Raw genomic sequence first — 15074 nt, 5'->3', positions numbered from 1 at the left:
AGGGGCCGCGGACGTTGCTGCTGGAATGGTTTTCCTTGGAGGGTTTGGAGTTTTCCAGTGGAGTCAGACAAGGCCACAGCCACTCAGAGAGCTTTTCACACGGCAAACCCTGGTGGCCCCTCCCAGGTGCTGGCCCCACGGGAGGCGCCGTGGGGACCTTGGGCAAGCCACACCCCACGCTTGATCATCTCTGCCCCCGAGCTCGTGCTTTCTCCTCCTGGGTGCCTTCCCCTCCCCCAAGCTCCCACCTTGTTCATAGCCACTTCGAATGCCACCCTCTGAGCATCCTTCCTTGACTCTTGCCCCAGCTTCCCTCCTCACCCCGACAAGCTAGAGGCAGACACTCCCTCCATTCCCGTAGTGCTGTCTGCACCTCCCAGAGGCCCTTGTTACACCCAACCTGTCTTCTGGGTCCTCCTCTCCTGAGGTGGCTGCCCTGCCATGTTGGCATCCCCTGAAGATTCCATCTGACCCTGATTTACCTCCAAATTCTTCCGGCATCTGCTTCTCAGCTGGTACTCGATGAAGAAACGAACGAGAGAATGAATGAGTGGAGTTAATCTTATCCCAGTTTAACTGAAAGAACAGTGACTGTGGCTTCTTCTATAAACTCTCAGCAGAAAAAAAAAATATCTATGCTGGGATTACAGAGTGAGAATCATCAAACAATCTTATCCAAAAGCACAGACTCCTAAGCTCCATGCCCCCAGAGACTGTTTTGTAGGTCTGGGGTCGGGCCCAGGAAGCTGTATGTGTTTTCATCTCTCTAAGACATTCTACAGCCTAGACAGGCTTGGAAAGACCTGATTCAGACCATTTAATCAATGGGAAGACTAGAGATTAGATATATATATATATGGTACAACTACAGGGCCCACAGGGGAAAAGCACTATGATTTCATTTCACAAGTATTCTTAGGTGTTAACCACGTAAAGGAATTTTGGGTCCATTGGTTAAAATGTAGCATTTATGAAGAAGTATAGGCAAGAAGGAAGAAAGCCAGGGGCCTCACTCAGAAGTGCTTTGGATTCCCTGCTGGACAAGTGGGCTGTGTTCACAGAGTAGCGGGGAGCATCACCCCTGGGAGAACAGCAGTGTCCGAGAGCAGGATACCAAGGAGCACACGGCCAGGATGTCCGCGTCTTCACACCAGGTTCTTCTTCCCGCAGGTCTCCCGTGATGGCCGGCGGACTGTTCGCCGTGGATCGGAAGTGGTTCTGGGAGCTGGGCGGGTATGACCCAGGCTTGGAGATCTGGGGAGGGGAGCAGTATGAAATCTCGTTCAAGGTGAGCTCTCGGGAAGCCCCCCTTGTTCTTGGCGGGGTGCCCGTGGCGCCTGTCCTGGCAGGCTGCCTGCTTAGCGTCTGTCTGAGCCTGGTGATCAAGTCAGGAGCCTCCAGCCACTGCTTGCCGTGTGTGTGTTGGTAGGGGGACTGAGCGGAGGTGGCAGCATGGAGATCCTCAGGTTGCCAAAGGCTGGCCTTAGCCATAACTCTGGCTGGTGTTGGCCTTGCATTGTCCCTTCTCAGATGACAGTGTTGGAATAAGACAGGCCTCACTTCCACTAGAGTTGGTGTCTCTCCCATTGAGACGCCCAGCAGACCAGCAGAGGGGAAGAGAGAGCACGACAGCCGAACAAGACACGTGAGCCAGCAGGAAGCTCTGTTCTGAGAATGGTCCCCTGGCCTCACAGAAGCCAACTTGTCTTTAGCGGTTCCTGGCCACCCTTCTTGAGTCTTCCCTTTGTATCTGTCTCTGCTGGAGTTTGATGTACAGAGACCAGGGGCTAAGAGCTTGAGTTGTGGAGTCAGAGAAGCCTGGATTCCAATCCCAACTCCATCACTCAGTAGCTGTGTGACTTTGGGCAAGTTAGATTACCTCTCCGAGCTTTCTTCCCTCATCTAAGAGAATAATCATACTACCTACTTTACAGAGCTTCTGTGAAGATTAAATGAGATAATATCTAGAAAGTGGTTAATACCCAGCCTAGGGACACAGCCAATTAATAACTGGTAGAAACTATTAAAGAGTCACTGAAAATATATTTACTATAACCTATTAGACCAGTCCATGTGCTGTAGAAGCTTCTGACAATGGTGGTAAAGGAGGTGATGGTTACTAGTTAACTATGCAAACTTCTGAGGCCCCATTCCTCCCCGTTTTGTGGGATTTTTTTTATCAATCTCAAGTGAAGAACAGAGGCTTAGTCCCTCTGAGGGGAAGGTTAGCTTGTCCTGTGCCCCCGTGGTCAGCCAGGGCCTGCTTCTAACACCCCTAGAACCCCTGGTAAGGCATATCCCCAACCCGTGAGGGATGGCCAGCAGCATAACTGGGCTGAGCCCTGTGAATACGCAACCCGGATGCCTGCCAAGTCGGGCATCAACTTCTTATGCAAAGGACCATTGTCACACACGGAAATTAAGGTTTCGGCGCTGAGGTTAGATTGCCTAGGTCAGGTCGTAGCTCTGCTACTTCGTACCAGCTGTGTGATCTTGGACAAAGAATCCTTAACCTCACTGAGCCTCAGTTTCTGCTTCCATAAAATGGGTTTAATGATACTTTTGAGAGGATTAAATAAGTCCATTCTTGTTAGGTGCTTCTTAATAAATATCCTAAAAATCATTTTCATTATTGTCATTGTCCTTGTGTACGCCACTGGGTGAGCAGTTCAGAACTGGGGGACATAAATTCTTCATTAGCAAGAAAACAACCTGGAATTCTACTGAAACATTATTTTGGTTTGAAAGGCAGTCTATGTCCATTTTACCTTCAGACTTCCGAAGTTGTCTCCCATAAGGGGGCCAGCCCCCTAAATAAAACTAATATTAAAATCCAGTGGTGATATTAAAAATATTTAACAACAATGATGACACAAGCACCAATCAGTCAGAGCAGATGCCAGCTGTCAACAGCTGTGCATCCACCCTGGTGTGCAGCAACTCAAGTGTAGCCATGATCAGAGCTAGCAGGACCCTGTGTGGAACCCTTCACAAGTGTTGGCTTATTTAATCCTCAAAGCAACCCTAGGAGGGTGGTATCATTATTATAAACATTTCACAGGGGGGCAAGTGGAACTCAGACCCAGGTCCCACTCAGTTGAAACTAACAGAACCAGGACCTGAACCCAGGTCTGCCCAACTGCAAAGCCCATGCTCTCACCTGCCATGTTGTATAGGTCTCTGCAGGGACGTGAGAGCACTTGAGAGGAAAACTAGCCTAAGAGGTTGGCTGTAATCTCTTACTCTTCTCAGTTTTTGCCTCCTCCTGGGGTTAACTCACTAGGATATCCTGCAGCCTGTCAATGAAGTGAACTAGTAACAGTCTAAGTCAGAAATAGGTTTGCTCTCCCAGCCAACTCTGATCCATCAGTAGGAGCTGCCCCAGTTCTGTGTTAATATGTATTGTGAGGCTGTGTCTGAGCTTATCAGAAAAGGAGTGGTGATTGATTAGTGATGTCTGCCCTGGGTGCAGGTTTGGTGAGCGATGGCACATATGTCATTTATTTAGTATCCCTAGCCCATGCAATCTAATTTTCCAAATGTCACGTCCTTACAGTGGAATCACATGCAAGGAATCAGAAGAGTTTTAACTTCACAGTTCCTCAATCTGTCAATTAAACAAACTTAATTTATGAAGTTTTCTACTAAGTTTGTTCCCAGAAATGGGCACATCAGTGTTCTGAGTTCTCACCGGAATATAAACTTCAGTAGGGTAACCATCTTTATCTCTTGTATCCCAAGAACCAAAAGCGTTGCCTGACAGGGAGAAGGCACTTAATAATTGTTGGTTGAATACTCAGAGCAGGTGTAATGCTGGCCAGAACCAGCGTCCTTGGTCAAGAAGTTCCCCTTCAGAAACTCCCTCCGTGGAGAAGAGTGATTGGAGAAAAATGAGCACAAAGGAGTTTCTAAACCCAAAATGATTTCAGTCTGTGTGTTTCAAAGACCCATTTGATGATGCTCATCAGGCAATTATGGCAGAACAATTGGCATTTTCCCACCACAGTTTATTTACAAAAGACATGTAATGAAGCCGTATTGGAAGTCTCTCATCTGGGAGGGGGAGGGAGGCTGGCTCCTGTTGCCATTTGATCCAATTATCTCCTTTACTCTGGAGAGGGGATGAGACAGTGTAATGAGGAGTCCCCTAGGTCTGGAAGGGAGGCATTTCTCCCTGGGCTTTCTCTCTCCGGGCTTTGAGAGCGCGAGGTCCTGGAGCCGGCAGCAGCCCCTCTGCCAGTGCACTGTCTCCCCGGGCCCCGGCGGAAGCCCTGCCCACAGCGCTGAGGGCACAGGAGAGCCCGTTCGTCTGCCGGAGACGCCTCCCTGGAATGCCGGGTGTTCTGTTTCAGCCAGAGCAGGGCATTTACGAAGGGCCAAATTCCCTCTGATTAAACTCTGCTGAGATCCCTTTTCTTCTTGGTGACAGAGAAGAGAGACTGGTCTGAAAGGCATGAGTGTATTTTCAGAAATTAAGATAAATTGATACGTGAAAAAAAAGACAAATTGATACATGCCATCAGGGCTGATGGATTAATAATTTGGCTCCAATTTCAGACCAGGCCATCTATCCTGATGGGAAAACCCCAGAAAAGATGTTCCAAAGGCTCTGAAATTTCTAGGAGAGTCATTGACTTTATTTTCCCCGCCCCTCTCTCTCTCTTAGCCAGCAGAGCTTCTGTTTCCAAAAGGCACGGTCACATATGAGAGTTCTCCTGCTTGGCAGTTAGACTCTTCCCAGTTCTAGTGGTCGGATAAATCTTTAACCCTGTAGCCTGGCCTACACCCACCTCCATGAGCTGCTTACCATCCCTTGCTTTCTCTCCACTCTCCTCCGCATTGCGTTAGTCTGGACTCTTGGTAACAGGTAACCAAAATCCTGGTCAATCTGACCCCAATCTGACTTAAGCAAAAAAATTAGAATTGATTGGGCTTCCCTGGTGGCGCAGTGGTTGAGAATCCGCCTGCCGATGCAGGGGACGCGGGTTCGTGCCCCGGTCCGGGAAGATCCCACATGCCGCAGAGCGGCTGGGCCCGTGAGCCATAGCCGCTGAGCCTGTGCATCCGGAGCCTGCGCTCCGCAATGGGAGAGGCCACAACAGTGAGAGGCCCGCGTACCACAAAAAAAAAAAAAAAAAAAAAAATTAGAATTGATTGGCCCACACAACTGAAATTCCAGGGTAGATCCTCTAGACCCGGCTGGATCCAGGGACTAACCCATCTCATTTAGGCTCCATCTCGCTTAGTCCCTCAGCTCTGCTTTCATCTGGGTAGGCTTTCCTCTCAGGCAAGTTTTCCCTTGTGGAAATACCCAGCAGCCCAGTGGGAAAAGAGTTTCTATTTCCCATCATTCCTGTAGTAAGTCCCCAAGTCGAGTCTCATTGGCCTTCTGGTCCCTTGCCCCTCCCTGAGCAATGTTCTGATCCGTCAGCTGCAGTCTGAGTCTGATTGGTCACATGCCCATCCTGGAGCTGGGAAAGTGGGATGAGCTGGCTCCCTAAAGGAAAACCCAGGCATTGTGTGCAGAAGGGGGAGTGGAGGCGGGGCGGGGCAAACCACCGATGTCCACCTGACCCAGCCATGCAGAACTGCTTACAAGCCCCAGGGTCACATGCCTGGCTATCTTTGGAGGCACACACTGTTCATTTTTCCTGAAATGCCCTTCCTTAGTCTGGCCAACCCACAGTCATCCTTCTGGGTTCGGCTCATCTATATGGCGTCCTCTCTGCCTTACCTGAGCGCCCTGTGATGCTTAGGGACCACCCGAATGTCACTCCCAGCATGGCACCCAATACCTCCTGTTGACAGGACCCAAGTGTTGGCCTGTCTCCCTCACTGCACTCTGACCTTCCTCGAGGCAGGGAGTGGGTTGTGTCCATCTCTATACTCCAGTTTCTGGCCCAGAATAGGTGTTGTAGATAACTGTAAGTGGCATCAATTCCTATCGGATACAACTTCCTTCATCCTGCCCTTCCCAGGCTTACATCTGCATCTTTGGGTAATGGCGATGTGATGGAAAAGGTATTCGGTGAGAAGGCAGGGCACTGGCTTCTCATCTCCGCTCTCTGTCCACCTGGAGACCCTGGACCAATTGCTTGATCTCTCTGGCCCTCACATCCCAGATGGTGCTGATAGAGTTTTCCTTCCTACCCAAGAGAGGCTCAGATAAGATGCTGTGGAGAAAGCCCTTGGCCTTACGTGGATGCGAGGGTGGTTGGATTAGAGGTGGTGGAGGCAGGACCAGCAGAAAAGGGACCTGCACAGTGTCCCAGGAGGCTGAGGTTAGGATGTCTTCAACTTTGAAGACAACTCCAGGAGAGGAGAAGTGTCCACAGGACAACATGGCTGAGCTGCCGTGAGAAAGATGTGGGCCTTGGCGCAATGTAAGTGGATATATCTTTCGTTAGCAATTTGGCAGAATCCGTTACATTTCAAAGCGAGCACATTCTTTTACCCAAACTTTCACACCCAGGAGTTTAGCCAAGAGAGACAGAGCAAAGATTGAGGTAGGAGCTATCTGTTGAAGCATTACTTACGAAAGGGGAAGACTGAAAATGACCTGAATGTACATCCTTAGGGGATAAATAAGTTAGAGCACATCCCAACAGTGAAATATTAGGTAAAAGAAGTTAGATGCCTCCAAAACTAAGTTTTACAAAAGATGTGAAAATTTTGTTTTTATGTATGTATATTTAGTCTCGTGTTTAATCTTAAAAATATGACAAATGCAAACAAACAAAAAAAAAACTGAGAAGAATCTCCTACCAGCTAACGTTTACCGAGCACCCACATGCAGTAATGTGGGGCCCCATGCCCCCCCCATTTTATAGATGAGGAAACTGATCCTTGGGTTAAATCCTTCCACAATGTCACGTGGTTGGCACAGGGATTTCAGCCCTGCTGTCTGGCTTCAGACTGATCCTTTGCCTTGATGTACTCTGACCCATGGTGCCAGGAAAGCTTCCAGCCCCTTAGGGCATCCGGGGTGGGAGGGCTACAGTGTGGCTGTCCCTTTCTGCTTCATTGTTTCTGTAACATTGAATGCGTTCATCACCAGTACATATCACTTCTGTAATCAGGAGAAAAATTAATATTTCTTTTAACCAAGAAGAAGGGAAGACTTGTTTCTTCAGCCTCCCGGCCCACCCCTCCCCTGCCCCATACACATCCTAGTGCTTCGTTTGGGCCATTTGCAAGTTCAGGGATGAGATTCTTCCCCAGGTGAGGTCTACAGAGAAGGGAGTCACAGTGAGGAGACCCCCAGGGAAGGATGGAGACCCCAAGCGCACCTCTGCAGGGTCTGTTCCAGGAGGCAAGGGCAGCAACTTGCTGCCCTTGGAGAGAAAGATGGAGACGTTCAGAAGGGTCCCCTGGGGCAGGCTCGCTTGAGCAAGGGAGTGACAGAAAGCCACACAAGGGAACGAGGGAGAGCCTTGTTCCAAGAGGGAAACCCACCACATCTGAGCAGAGGCAGGAGGCCTCAGTGGTGGTCGGGTCTGCATAGTCCAACACTGATACTGTTACCAAAGGCCAACCCAGCCCCAGACTGCCGTGGGCAGATTTTAAAAAAGGAAACTCTCAGATTTTCCTTCCTTGGAACTCACGTGTCATCAGGAGGGTTGAGTGAAATAGGGTGTATGAAAAGAAAGTAGTATGCACACCAGAAACGGGTGAGGAGTGGTGTTGTGACCTGATGCCCCAGGTTCTTAGGGGACAGGGACAGGGTCCCTCAGCTGGAAGGTGGCAGAGCCAGGGCTAAATCCCAGATGTCCTGACTCTAAGCCCAGTCCTCATTTCATTCCACCTGGTGGGAGGGGGCGGCCTAGAGAGAGGCCACTGCTACAGGGAGGCCCCAGAAGTCAGGACCAGCCCTGAAGGAGTTAAGTTGCCACCCAGGAAGGCCTTTGGGGCCCCCACGCAAGTGCCAGCCTGGCATCGCCTCTCCCCATCCCTTCCACCACCCCCTCCCAGCCCCCTCTGACTCAGACCAGCTGCAGTGTCGCTGCCGGGAACCCGGCGCTAGCTCCTTCCTTCGCTGGGTTATCCGAGGATGCTGGGAACTTGCTCTGCCACATGCAGCATTTTCCTCCCAGCCACATGTACCCAGACTTTCTAAGAGCTGTCTGCCAAGAACAGGGAAGGCATTCTCCTCCTGACTTTGAGCAGCCATTTGAAATTCCATGAGCGTCTCTGTCTGTGGGCACCTGCCCCTCCCACCATTCCTCCAGGAAAATGGCTCGGAAGCCCGAGGGTCACCTGTGATACATCGCTCCCGAACCAGCCATGCACCTATCTCTTCATGCCTTGGTCTTTTATCACTAAAAATGGAGATAACAACTTCTTCAGAGGTTTGTTATAAAAACTAAATGGTAAGGACTTCCCTGGCAGTCCAGTGGTTAAGACTCCATGCTCTCAATGCAGGGGCAGAGGTTCGATCCCTGGTCAGGGATCTCACATGCCACAAGGCGAGGCCAAAAAAAAAAAAATTAAAAATTAAAAATCGTTTGTTTAGCCTGGAGACAGACAAAAAGAAGGCAATGAGTGGCAGCTGTTTGGATCAGAACCTTTGAATTTAAAAAAGAGGCAGAATGGTGCGGGATAGTACATTGGCTTTGGAATCAAACCACCTGGGTTCTGATGAAAGCTCCATCAGCTAGTGGCTGTGTGACCTTGGGAAAGTGACTTAACCTCTCTGGACTTCTTCATCTGTAAAGTGGCAATAGAATGATCCTTATTGCATAGTGTCAGTGTGAGCATGCTATTAATCAAAATGTGTTAAAAGCTTAGCTCAGTGCCTGGCATATTGTAAATAATTATGATAGCTGTTAACGTCGGCATTGTGGTCGATGTGTATGGGCTGCAGTTGCAGGAAGACAGGCATGGAAGGAGCTTTGAGGCCCGCAAGACAGAGGCCAAAGACCTTGGCTCCAGGCCCAGCTCTGGAATGAACTCTGAGTAAGCCCTGGGACAGTTCACCTGCCCTTTCTGCTGAACCTTTACTTCCTCATTGAAAGGACACTAATAACCCCAAACTCACAGGGCTGTCTAGAGACACAGTGTGAACTGGCAGGTACCACTGTCCTGAGAGGGGCTGTCACTAATCCAGGAGGCACTAGTTCTCAAAGTGTGGTCCCCAGCCCAGCAGCACCAGCATCACCTGGGAACTTGTTAGAAATGTAAATTCTCAGATCCCACGCAGACCTGCTGAGTCAGACACCCTAGGGGTGGGACCCAGCAGTCTGTTTTTTAGCAAGCTCTCCGGGTGGTTCTGATTCCCACTCAAGACTGAAAATCGTGGCTGTAATCAGTAGGTAAGGTCTTGTACAGAGTGGATGCTCAGGCTGGGGTGTGGAAAGATAGAGTAATGGGTAGGTTGGTTGGCAGGTTGACCCACAGGTACCAGCACCTTCACCCCACTTTCAAGGCTCTATGTCATTGGTCCACCCTTGGCTGCCAGTTTCTGTTCCATCTCTTCTTCTTTTTTTTTTTTTTTTAATTAATTAATTTATCTTTTTGGCTGTGTTGGGTCTTTGTTTCTGTGTGAGGGCTTTCTCCAGTTGTGGCAAGCAGGGGCCACGCCTCATCGCGGTGCACGGGCCTCTCACTGTTGCGGCCTCTCCCGTTGCAGAGCACAGGCTCCAGAAGCGCAGGCTCAGTAGCTGTGGCTCACGGGCTTAGTGGCTCTGCGACATGCGGGATCTTCCCAGACCAGGGCTCGAACCTGTGTCCCCTGCATTGGCAGGCAGATTCTTAACCACTGCGCCACCAGGGAAGCCCCCATCTCTTCCAACAGGGTTTTAGAGCAAGGCTGACCAATGACCAGGCTATGTGTGAATGAATGAATGAATGAAGTTTGTACTGGGCTGCATTGTTCGTGGAAAGAAAAGCGCATGTGCCCAAGAAAGCAGAAATGTGAGTGCATTGCAGCTGGCTCTCAGCAGCATCCACATGTGGCATCCAGGGGTTGTGGAGGAGATCGGAGGTGACTGGAGCAGGGGGCAGAAGCCTTGACTGCAAGCCCAGGGTGACCCCTTTGTCCTGCAGGTAATACACGTGCCAAGAGGGGTCTTTGTGGAAGACCATGATAGGGTCAGGACCAGGCTTTAGAGAGATCAAAGGTGCAGTCACAGATCTGCCTAGTTCTGGGGGCCCCCACCCCGGATTCTACTCTGGGCTCTGCCACTTATGAGCTGAGGAGCCCTGGGGAAGGCACTAGACCTCACTAGGCCTCGCTTTCCTCATGTGTAAGAGGCATGCCAGTACCTCCCTCACTGGGTGGTTGGGAGATTGTGCTATTTCAAATATGAGCCAAAACCTAACAGATCCTGCAACTTAACTGAATTCATTTATTAAAGAAAAAAAAAGCCCTAATGTAAGGCAACCACCACCCATTTTTTTGCCAGGTTGACTATAAACACCTCAGGATATTGTTTTCCTTTTTTAAATTAATTAATTTATTTATTTTTGGCTGCATTGGGTCTTTGTTGCTGCACATGTGCTTTCTCTAGTTGCAGTGATCAGGGACTACTCTTCATTGGTGGTGCACAGGTTGCTCATTGCGGTGGCTTCTCTTGTTGCAGAGCACGGCCTCTAGGTGTGCGGGCTTCAATAATTATAGCACGTGGGCTCAGTAGTTGTGGCTCGCGGGCTCCAGAGCACAGGCTCAGTAGTTGTGGCACACGGGCTTAGTTGCTCCGCAGCATGTGGGATCTTCCCGGACCAGAGCTTGAACCCGTGTCCCCTGCATTGGCAGGAGGATTCTTAACTACTGTGCCACCAGGGGAGCCCCAGGATGTTGTTGAAACAGTCAGATATTCAATTTATTAATTTAGATACACATATGCTTAAAACTATATTATATAAAATCATATATTAACCTAGAAGTAAATTTAAATGGATTTTTAAAAGAAAAATAAAATTGCTTTTTTTCCTGCTCTTTTACCAACTCTACCTTGTAACCAGTATAAGCGTCTAAAATGAATATGAGGGAGATCCTTTCATGCTGGTGAGACTTGCTGAAACAGTATCTTGTTGTTCGAAACAAACGAATATGTTCAAAATCATATGAACTTACAGAAGACGATCCAACGTCATTCCTTCTTTTCTGAAGGGAAACTGCGTGGCATATTTGGGGCACCCACCACCAGTAGCGCCAGCCACCGTGTGCCCAGGTAGCACCATTAGGATTGCTCAGAGTCCTCTGTGCTTCAGAATTACCTCATTCCAGCCTCATCACAACCCTAGGAGGGAGGCACAATAATACGTCCCATATTGCAGATGAGGAAACTGAGGCTTTCAGATTCATGAAACTTGCTGAAGAGCCAGAACCGAGCTCATCACGGCTACCCTGTGTTCTTCCTAAGCTCACAGATAATGCAGGATAATTGGTGACGATTATTCTTTTAATTGCATATTAATGGTGCAGCTCCCAAGCGCAACTGAACAGGGTTTGGCCTTCATCACGGTCCTCAGCCGAGCTGCCAGCTGCTAAAGCCATGGCTGACCCTCCCTGGGGAGGTAGGCTGCCCATCCATTACTGATTGGTTTCCAGGCAGCTGTTTCCTTGAGAGAGAGGTTTCGCCCCCCCCCTGCTCACTCGCGGTCCCCTCAGCAGGACGGCCCCTTTGCCACGCATTCACTGGGGCCCACTGTGTCTTCCTGATGCTCATCACCACTCGTTTCTTTCCTCCTCAGTTTAGGAGGTAAGAGCGAGTAATTGTCTTTTATAGACACTGTAATGAAGCCTGTCATCACACAAAAGAAGTTTGCTAATAAAATAAATCAAAGCAGCAATGAAAATGAATGGGGAGCAAGCTTTTACAATTAGATTTGTACTTGTCTAGTGGCATGGTGCTTCCAGGGAGAAGACTGTTCCACAGGAGAAAACAGCACCAAGGAACGAGGTGGCACGGTGTGTTTGGAAACTCCTTATGGTGGAACAAGGCTCCCGGAGCAGAGAGCTGCACCCCCCGTGGGGGTGGAGACTAGGAAGGGCATGGAGGGGAGGGAGGGAAGAAAGCTGACAGCAGAGAGGGGCTGCAAGATGTCATCTCAGTGGCCTTTGTCCCCATCCATATATGATGGGGTCCCGGCCAAACACGGTTACAGCTGCTGCCAGCTCTGCAGCTCCCCTTCTCTCTGCCACCAGCCGGGCTCTTCTCCTGCCAGTGTATTACTTGGGGGAGAGGAGAAGACCCTCGGGCAACCAAGCCCCGTGACTGTACCCCACCCGCCTGGCACTGTCATTCTCCTGGTCATTTGCAGGTTCTGCCACCAAGTCTGTTTGAAAAACTACATTATGTCTCTGAGCTTCACTTTATCCATTTGGGAAATCAGGCCATAGGATAAAAAGTACCATGGTGTAGGGCAAAAGGGCAAATACTGTATTTCAAGGTGGTGGTATTTCTCGTTCTTTTGCAAATAGAAATGACTAACATTAATCAGGTTTGCTACAGCCAGGCATCAGGCAGAGTGTTCTTCACAGCTTGTCTCAGTCCATCTCAGCAGCCTTGCAAGGTAGCAGTGACTGTCATCCCCAGGTCACACGGCTGCACTGGTGGCGTTGGGATCGGAAAACAGTGTCTGCTCATAACCCCCTGTGCTGTGGTTTTTGTGGGTCTTGGGTGGCTGCTGCCTCAGCTGTGAAGGGAGGGAGGTGGGGGGACTGAAGGTACACAGGTAGGTGACATGGGCCATGAGCTGAACCTGGAGTCCAGGACCAGATCTGCCCACCTCCCCAGCCCACGGCAAGTCATGTTGTAATTGCATGCCTCCAGCTTTTATCATGTCCGGAGATGAAGAGTCCCCTCCAGTCTTGGGATCCTGGCAGATAACCAGCAAACACCACGGGGGTGGTGCCTGCTGTGTATGATGTGTTCTGGGGGGCCAGAGGGAGTTCTGAAGGGTTGAGTGTACCCTGAGCTGGGCCCCTCTCAGACTGCTCAGGTGCTCCCAGAGGACTCAGGGCTTGGCAGCAGCTTTTGCTGAACAGGTGTGCGTCTCTCTAAAGGCAGTTTGAGTTCTGACTCAGCCGTCAGAGAGTCATGTCCAGGGCAGGGAAGCCGTGGAGTAAACCCATCGTCCAAAGCCAGCACTCCTCCTGGGCTGCAGACATCCCAGGAATCTGAGGGCATTTTGGATGCCTCAAACCTCTGAGTAGATCAAGGTCACCCTGGTCCCTCAGGAACCTTCCAGCTGATGGCCAGCGTGGTCAGGGCCAAAGAAACCCGAGGTCACAGCACAGGGAAGGATTTGGAAATTGATAATCCGTCTGCATAAAGGAAAGTTCCCTGCCAAGCAGAGCCAGAGACATAGCCTCATTAGCTAATGCGAGTTTAATATGGAGTTGAGAGAGCTGGACACCGGCCTAGTCAGCTGCCCAGGAGACGTTCACAAGTAGAGCAGGGTAAGCTGTCCTCCACCTGCTCAGTGTTGCTCTGCCTTCCAAAAGGCAAGGGCAGCCCAGCGGCGACCTGGGCAGTATCCACCAGACAAAAACAATGCTTCCCCATCAGTCACTTTGTATAAAGGAAGAGTTATTGTTACAGGGTGCTGGCGCCTGATCAATGTCTCCTGCTTTGAAAATAAACTTCTTGGCTTGGCCTTGACATTAATCTACCATCAGGAGCCCATTATCTCAAGACCAATATTCTATTCTATTGACTTGCTCGATTTTTTTTTCTCCCCCAAGATCAGAATATAATTGCATTTCTCCAGGCAGCATTTCCACTAATTGCAGCCCCACGCATGCCTATACCCTGTGGGAAACCCAGGACAGAGCATATCTGGGGTGCGGAGGAGACAGTTGCTGGCGGAAAGTGATGGGGGACTGAGGCCCCTCAAGTGTGCAAGGAGCCCTTCTAGAGCCCCTGAATTAATCAAGATACGGAGCCAAATCCCCAGTATCCTGTCAGCAGTTGAAGGTGGAAAAGGCTCTTTTGCACGGAATCGGGGTTGTAGATATTCCCACTCCTGCTCCTCACTTCACAAATGAGGGAATACAGTAATGAAATTAATAATAAATGTCCCAAATCCAGCCATGTCCCACCATCGCCACAGCCCCACAAACCCTAAGCCATGACTGCTTTGTATCTACAAAAGCCCCCGAGGCCTTCCCTCCCCCAATCCTGTACCCTACAGGCCATCCTGTACTCCACAGAGTCATCTTTGTAAAAGAGAGGTGGATTGTGTTGTCTCCCTCACTGAAGACTTTCAGTGAAGACCCCTAGTTCTGCAGCAAGAGACCCTTATGATTGTCCCACTCACCTCTATGACCTCCCCTCCCTTCACTCCTGCCTTTGCTCCCTCTGCTCCAGGCCTCTGGCTTCCTACCCCAGGGCCTTTGCACTCGCTCTTCTCTCCACCTGCTCTCTCACCCTCCAGATCTTTATTTTATTTTACTTTCTCATCATTTAAGTCTCGCCTCAAATACTCCCTTCTAGGTGAGGCTTTCCCTGACAGGTGGGGGTAGCGCAGCATCCCATCCGTCTATCCAGTGAGTCCATCCAATTACCTTGCTTTGGCTTCCATAGATCACACATCACTATCTGAAAGTCCCTGTATTAGTTATCTACTGCCACAGGAAAACATAATCTTAAAGCCGTAATAGACAGTTATTATCTTGAAGTTTGTGCAGGTCAGGGATTTGTGAGTGGCTAGGCAAGATAGTTCTGCCTGGGTCTTCCATGAGGTTATAGTCAGGGTATCGGCCAGGGCTGTGGTCATCTGAAGGCTTGACTGGGGCTAGAGGAGCCTTTTTTAAAATATATATATATATATTTATCTATTTATTTGGCTCACCGGGTCTTAGTTGCAGCACATGGGATCTTTAGTTGCAGCCTGCGAACTCTTAGTTGTAGCATGCATGCGGGATCAAGTTCCCCGACCTGAGACAGAACCCGGGCCCCCTGCATTGGGAGCGCAGAGTCTTAGCCACTGGACCACCAGGGAAGTCCCTGGAGGAGCCACTTCTAAGATGGCTCATTCACGTGGTGGGAAGGTTAGCACTATTAGGAGGCTTCAGCTCCTCACCACCTGTACCTCTCCATGGGGCTATTTGAGTGTCCTCACAACAT

The 15074-nt window shown here is 49.9% G+C and overlaps 1 protein-coding gene across 1 annotated transcript in view; it reads left to right on the top strand.

Annotated features, from left to right (window-relative positions):
• GALNT10 (polypeptide N-acetylgalactosaminyltransferase 10) overlaps positions 1–15074 on the top strand; it is a 232389-nt gene that overhangs the window by 197804 nt on the left and 19511 nt on the right. The window contains exon 7 of the mRNA XM_059062936.2: positions 1171–1288. Within this exon, the coding sequence (XP_058918919.1) occupies positions 1171–1288 (118 nt within the window). The remainder of the gene's footprint in view (positions 1–1170; positions 1289–15074) is intronic.

The sequence above is a fragment of the Kogia breviceps genome, chromosome 4 (genome assembly GCF_026419965.1).
Source record: "Kogia breviceps isolate mKogBre1 chromosome 4, mKogBre1 haplotype 1, whole genome shotgun sequence".
NCBI lineage: Eukaryota > Metazoa > Chordata > Mammalia > Artiodactyla > Physeteridae > Kogia > Kogia breviceps.
The sequence above is the reverse complement of the archived record's forward strand: the minus strand, read 5'-3'. Positions and strand labels throughout refer to the sequence as shown.